General features: G+C 37.0%; 1 protein-coding gene across 4 annotated transcripts in view; it reads left to right on the top strand.

Annotated features, from left to right (window-relative positions):
* Positions 1 to 7614, top strand: part of LOC103153122 (B-cadherin-like) — a 28799-nt gene that overhangs the window by 12797 nt on the left and 8388 nt on the right. For 2 of the 4 annotated variants that reach the window (XM_016661703.1, XM_016661702.1), the window contains exons 8-9: positions 4226 to 4398; positions 5622 to 5750. In XM_016661703.1, the coding sequence (XP_016517189.1) occupies positions 4226 to 4398; positions 5622 to 5750 (302 nt within the window). Of the gene's footprint in view, positions 1 to 4225; positions 4399 to 5621; positions 5754 to 7614 lie in introns of all 4 variants that reach the window. The other 2 variants (XM_007573932.2, XM_007573931.2) reach the window with 1 other exon arrangement.

The following is a 7614-nucleotide window of genomic DNA, read 5'->3' as shown; positions in this document are numbered from 1 at the left end:
GCCACTAGAGGCAGTACCAACCCCGAAAAGATGTGACTAAGGAGCAGATTTAGACTCTAGAATTTGGTAAAAACGGTGAGCGTTACTTAAGTAATTAAAGACAAGTTCAAATCCATGCTGAGAGTGGAACTCCTTCCCGCAGCACTGATTGGCTAAGCAATGTAACGTGATCCTTTGGAGCAAGTGATGGCAAAACAGGGCATCATCACGACTTTACACAGTGTGTCTTTACCTCCGTGGCAGAGGCTCCGCCGAACCCCTGAGACCGACTCATCAAACCCCTGGGGTTCAATCGAATCCAGGTTAAGAACCACTGCTTTAAAATAACACATGGGAATTTTTAATTCAAGCAAAATCAAAATCCAATAAAAGTGCAGAGAACAATTACTAATTTGGTCAAAAGAAAAGACAGTAATGTTGAAGTTGTTTATAAAATGCACTTAGGTGTTTGCTGTGGTGGTGCAGAGGTTCAGCACAACACACATATGGAGGCCTATATATGGTGTTATATTTTATCTTTACTCATTAATGGATATGATTTCAAATGTAATAGTAACTTTATTTAAAACAAATTCAAGGAAAAGTAAAAGTTCAGGGTTTGAAAACAACTTAAGGAAAATATTACACAAATTGTAATTGCAGCAATAAATGCAAATGTAACTACTTTCCACCCTATAAGAACCAAAATATCTATTTTTTTCCCACATTGTGAAGTGCTTCTACTTTGTTATCCATACAGGTAGACATTTATTCTACCTGTATGGTAGAATAAATGTTTATCACCAATTTATTTGTCACCAATTTATTTATTGATGACAAATAAATATACTAAGCATGCTAAATCTTAGTGTACTTGAAGCCAGACTAATCATCAGTATACTTCAAGTTAGATGAAGATTAGTTAACTTGAAGTACGTAATTTTGGAACAACTAACTTTGTGCTTGATGTATTTTAATGGTAATTAAATTGTAGAAAATCACAATTTTAAGTGTACCATCACATGCTTTTTTTTGGACCAACTAAGGGTATCCTTTGTATACTTTAAGTTAGAGGTGTGCCGATCGATCGGTCACCGATCATAATCGGGCCGATTTTCGTGAAAAAGTGCATGATCGACGATCATTGGCTCTTGTTGCCGATACCGATCATCTCATTTCGCAGCCTGTTTGTGCAGCTGGTCTCCTCTTTCCTTCACTCTGCGCAAACGCGGAGCAATAAATCCTAAGCGATGTGGAACTATAACGCACTGAGTGAATGGGGAAGTTTGCGTGTTGCGGTGGAAAATTGAAGCGCGTCAAAATGCATCAACACAACGAAGCTAGTACGACATAAAAACAACGCCATACTTGACGGAGTTTGGCTCACTGCAGTAAAAAAGACATACGGAGGATCAGATAGCAGGTAAAGCAGCGCACAGCTACAAACACTTACCCGGATTAGCATGACGGTCAGAAAGCTAAACAAATAACCCGCAAAATTATTTAAGTCTTCGAGCTGCGATGTAAGACGCTGGTTCTGCTCTCGCTGTTGACCGCTGCTACGCTACAGGTAGTAATATTTCACAGACGGAGCTTCGCTTCTGCTCCACCTGGTAGTGACTCACACCGAATCTCTGTTTAAAGCTGCAGCATATAACTTAAAAAAATAAATTTTACATACGTATTAAAACTTTCGCTGTCCTAATATGAGACAGATAATCTCTAAAAAAAAAAATCGATCTCCTCCCTGATCTGCATAATTACTCCGTTCAGTCAGAAACACCCACTCAGAGCTAGCAGTAATCAGCTAGCCGCTATGCTATCAGGAAGTTTTCATTCAGTAACTCTGGATTGTTTATTCTAATGGAACCTGTTTTTGCCTTTGAATGTTAAGTTTTATACTTGAATTTTTTTGGCAATGTTGAGAAATTTTATTTTGGCTCTTTGCATTATTTAGCCTCTTCAGAGCCTTCATATGTTATCAGTCTGTTTAAAGATAGTATTGTCAATAGCAGTACAATTTGCACAATGCCTGTTTTGTTTAGTTTTCTTCTTGAAAAAAGTTATTAAAAACAAGTTTTTGTCTAAATTGAGGTGAATTCATGGTTCCTTTTTCCACATAATGTAACCGGTAGTGTTTATGATATATAAAAAAAAAAATAATTATGTGATCGGTATCGGTGAATCGGCCCTCATGGGTGATCGGTATCGGCAGGAAAAATCCTGATCGGCACATCCCTACTTTATGTATATTGCTTTTTATGTAATATAAATGTGCTTGATTAGTATATCTTAAGTGTACTATTTTTGATTGAATTACATTTAAAATATATGTAGAATGTATTTTAAATATGAGCATTATACACTTATATACTAGTAGTGTGTTCTCGGTATGCTCCAAATACACTTTTGGTTTATTACAATTCCTAACGAAGTACACTTTTTAGTTATTTAATGTGTTATTCTTCTTTGCCACTTTGTACATTACATTCTTCATTCAAACATATCAGGCTACCAGAACACAGAACAATAAAATACATCAGTTTTCAGGTGAAACACATTACTTTGTGTATTCAATATATTCACATTTTTCAAGAGTACATTGAAAATATACTATCAGAGAATTGTACAAACTGTCAAAATATTAAATTTACAGAAAATATGCTCATGAAAATTAGCACAGTAAAAAAAGGCACACTTTAGAGGAAATGTGAAAAATATTTCACCAAGGACAGAGAATTTAAATTCATTCATTCATTCAATGTCACATTATTCCAGTATTACTCCAGACAAACTGACATTTGTCCTTCCTAAGAACAGTGAGGCTCAACGACAGAACATTCCCATTCACTGCACTTTGCAGAAACCTACAAAAAAGAATAGAGCAATTAAACAGAGAAAGCAGTTGAATTTTAAAGAGTCCAGAAAAACGACAAAAATAAATAAATAAGACTTACAACTTGAAGACATTGTGGACTTCCTATGTATATGGCATCATCAGAACTGATAATGATGTTTGGGACCAGATGCCTGGGGTGAAGAAACATTTCTGGGTGTTGTCTTTGCCTGTATTTGTTAGAAGTAGAAAAAGTGGTCAGCAATATCATAGAATCGGATGATGTTGGCCTTAACTATGAAGTTTTTTTTTAAAATGTGGACTTATCCATCCATACATTATCTTATCACCACTAGCCCCCCCTCACCATCTTGCTAATCCTTGCAGGGTGGTGAGGGGGGCTGGTGGTGCCCATCTCCAGCAGACATCAGGAATTCACCCTGAATGAGAAATGGTAGAACAAGGGGAATAAATTTTGTCCAATTGTTTTCAAATCATGTTTATTAAGCACTTAATGTTGTAAACACACCGGTTTTTGCTGCTGTTAAAAATGTAGCCAGTTGCTCAGTTAAAAAAAACAACAAAAAAGCATACCTTACACCATGAAGACGATGTGGAAGTTCATCCTCAAAACTGGTTGGTGATCTGGTGGAGTCAGAGCCTCTTCTGAGACAGGAAAGGCTTTAGGTTTTCTAATGCCCGATTCCCTGGCAGAAACTGCCCTTTATTCAAGTTTCACAAATCGAATAAAAGTTTCACAAATCCGTCTCCTGGTTTAAATATTCTGTTATTAGTTGAGAATAGGCCACTCCATGTTTGAAGAGTCTAGATGTTGTAGTTTGGTCAGCTAGGAATCTCCCTTTAGCTATTTCCCGAATCAGAACCTGCAATAGGAAACCAAAGTTGGCTTCATCTCATTGTTAGAGAGACCTGTAGTGCGGTATTGGATACACCATAAATGTATTGTTTATTGTTTATGCAATGCATGTTCTCTCTTTGTGTACGGCTCTCTTGGTCCATTACTTTATCCTCCAGTTTTATCTGTAGCTTTATTATTTCAGTGACGACATCCTCAATGTTCAAAATCCTTTCCTCCGCTTTTTCAGTTCAACTCGGCTTTAATGCAACAAGAATGTTTTCAAATTTTTTAGTTTTCTTGGGAGCCCGTTAATAGCGTGGTCATTACGTTGACAGTCAAATCAGAAGTCAAAATGTCTGCTTTTAAAAATAATTAAAATACTAATTGTTTTAAAATCAATCCTTTACTGATCTAAAATAAATAAAAAACAACAAACTTTGTGATATTGATGCCAAATTATTTGGGAGTGATGAGCTTCTTAGTTCAGCTTACCTTCACTGTTAAATCTTAATAGCTGCTTCTCTGACTGTTGTTCGTTTCATCTTGATTAGGTACTGAGGTGATTAAGGTTGAGGCCACAGATGCTGATCAGCCAGATACTGACAACTCTGATATTGGGTACCGTATAATGAGTCAGAAGCCAGAGCAGCCCAGTCCCAACATGTTTACCATCAACCCAAAAACTGGAGTCATCAGAGTCAACGAAGCTGGGCTGGACCGAGAGGTGAGAATTCTGACAGTTTTGGCCCATCTGACTAAAATCAGAATTGGGCTACAATTAACGTGTATTTTTCTTATGAAATGCAAAGATTTTTGAAGATGATGTAGTTTCAAAAGCAGAAGTTATTGTCAAACAGGAATATAAACCCCAAGAAACAAAGTTACAATATTATTTCTAAATATTATGATCGATCATGCTGAGATTTATACCTTATAATTAACTTAAGTTGACATGAAAAGATGAGGCATTTCTTTAAAGTATGAAAACAGCAGTCTTTAGTTAACTAACTTAAGTTAGTTCTTCATTTGAAATATACATTTTTCAGGAAATGCATTTTAGCAGAGCACAAGGTTATTATAATTAAGAAAATATGCTGGATTATATCAAAAGTGTATTTGTTAAAGTTCATCACCTACGTCATTTTCATCGGCGTCGGAGAGAGAGCAAGAGCTTCTCAGCACCATCTCAGAAATTTTAAACTACAAATCAAGATTTCTGATTGCTGCAGAGATGCAATGCACTCGTATCACTCTCAGTATATGCACAGAATACTGGGGGGAAAAAATAGACTGCCACAGTTTTTTAGAAAAATTGCAGGAAATTGAAGGTGCTTTACATTTTCACAAAGAAAAGTGTGGTTACTAAAACGCTCACATCTGCCACTTTTGCAACGTCCAGCGAAATGTACAGCAGTGCTGTGATTGCAGTTTTTTGACCAATCTCTGCTTCCAATATTTAAAAATCCTGACCTGAGTTGACAACAGTTAAGTGACTATTGCTAACTGCAAACATGCAGTTTTCAGTTGGCAAACTGCTTGTTTGCAGCTTAATGTAGCATCGGCTACATAGCTTAATGTAGCATCCTAGCTTAATGTTGCATCGGCTTCCATGTTGTAAGTGGATGACTTTCAACACCTCTCTAAGTACAGCTGAAGCATATCAAGCTGCCAGGCTGTCTGAAGATGAATATTATTCATCAGGACTGGTCACAACATAAGACTGGTGTTTCTGTCTTATAAAGACTTGGTCTTCGGCTCTTCACCGATATCAGCTTCATGCAGCTCAGCAAACAGGGCTACTAGTAACAGATAACTACTTCTCTAATAGAATTAACACAAATCATTCCTTCAGTTTATAGCCTTGTAAAGATGAAGATGATTTTCTACAGTTCAGTGACAGCAAACTGAAAGTGTCCTGTTTAATTAAAGTCAACATTCATTCAACAGAAAATCCCCGAGTATGAACTGGAAGTACAGGCAGCTGACATGAAGGGAGAAGGTTTGACTGCATTAACCAAAGTGATTATCAAAGTGACGGACAGCAACGATCACGCTCCGGTCTTTACACAGTCAGAAGTAGTAAGTAGAACACAACTTTATTATTATTAATTTTTATTAAAACATGTTACTTTAACGCGTGGCTTTGTTTGAAGATCTCCATTTATAAATTAGTTGCTCTTAAAACAAGAATATATTTTTTTAAATGGAGGACCATTTTACTCAGTTTTTCAATTTTTAAAATATTTTCTATGTTTTATGCCTGTTTTGTTAAAAAAATTCAAATTTTTGAAGGAGGAAAAACCCAAAATATGCAATATTTTTCAAAAATAAACAGCAAAATTGAATCTTTGATGTGGATGTTCCAGCCTTGACCAGGTCAAAAGTTAACAGTATTGATGTTTACCCATTATTATTTTTTGAGTAACGAGAGTTAAAACTGACACACTTTACATTCTTGACCTGAAATGGTACATCTTACAAAAGAGCAGTAAAAATTCAATCTAATTTTTTTTCCCACTTTCCATCCATTCAATCTTTTCAATAACTTCAGATCTATACAGAGATATGAGGGTTTTCTCATTTTAAAAATCTTTTCTATGGTTTTATGCCTGTCATATAAAGCACTTTAAACTGTCTTGTTTTTTTATTATCTTCATGGAGATTTCCCATCACCCATTGCTTCCTCCTCTCAGTTGAAAGGATCCTCCTTTGCCAGGCTGCAATTCGTCCCCCTCATATGAATTTTGACTTCTGCTTATATTTACATCAGACATTTCATCCTCATCATCCTCAGACTTGCAATCTGGTAAATCTCCACACGGAGTTCTCTAGTCATGGCTGCAGCATTTTCTAGGTGGTAATTTCTCCGAGATAAACTAGCCTAACTGCATAAACACGTTGCTCCTCTCATCTAATAGGCTTTTTGCACCTACAGCGCTGATGTCACATCCACATTAGTGAAATGCTGCTTTCTTGCTTCCGCTTTGAGTTACCGTGACAGCTAGAAGAGACGGTCATATTTCAGAAGCAAATAAAGCAATACCATGAACATTGTCTTCCAAATATAATGGGCTTTTAAGTTTTCATGGATTTCCAAGTGATCCTGAATTAAGAAGATGGTGGCTTGAAACTATTTGTCGCGACAAGTTAAAGCTAACGCCGAGCAGCAAAGTTTGCAGCCTTCACTTCACTGCGGATCAGCTTCTTCAGCCTAATGCTACCGATGGGAGATGGATGGGAAAGAAAGGAGCCATCCCTGTGTTATTTCCATGGAATTACTTCTGTATTCAGCCTGAAAGAGCAAATGTATGGGAACGAGTGAGCAGATCACAGCCAGACAGCCGAGCAACTGATCTGCCTGTATACGCTGCTGTTAACACCATCCTATTTGAGCTCTTCACAAGAAGCATAGAAAAGTAATAAAACGAAATAACACGGAGACCTTAAGGAACACGGCCATATTTTTCTAAAAGCAACAACTCCGAACCTGAACAGTCAGCTGAACTCGAACTCTGACACCAGTTATGCCCTACTTTTAAGCTATGGGGCTTCTTGTGCTTCCTCATGCTTTGGAAGCAAAAAGCCCGCACCATCATCTCCCCCGTTGCTTGGTCTCTGACATTAATGACAATAAACCCACATTACAGCAATATACTTGAAAATAAACACAAAATGCAGTAAAAACATTGTTCGGTAGAATGGATTAAAATGTTTAGATACTTAACCTGTTGGTCTCAGGTTGTCATTCACAATGACAGGGGTGTCAAACTCCAGTCCTCAAGGGCCGCTGTCCTGCAGTGTTTAGATGTGCCACAGGTAAAAAAACAGTGGAATGAAATGGCTTAATTACCTCCTCCCTGTGTAGATTGGTTCTCCTGAGCCTTGCTAATGACCTAATTATTCTTTTCAGGTGTGGTTTTCCTGTTACAGTCAATTAATT

Source organism: Poecilia formosa, unplaced genomic scaffold (assembly GCF_000485575.1).
Source record: "Poecilia formosa unplaced genomic scaffold, Poecilia_formosa-5.1.2 Scaffold340, whole genome shotgun sequence".
Taxonomy (NCBI): Eukaryota; Metazoa; Chordata; class Actinopteri; order Cyprinodontiformes; family Poeciliidae; genus Poecilia; species Poecilia formosa.
Note: the sequence above shows the minus strand (reverse complement) of the source record. Positions and strands in the feature narration are given on the sequence as shown.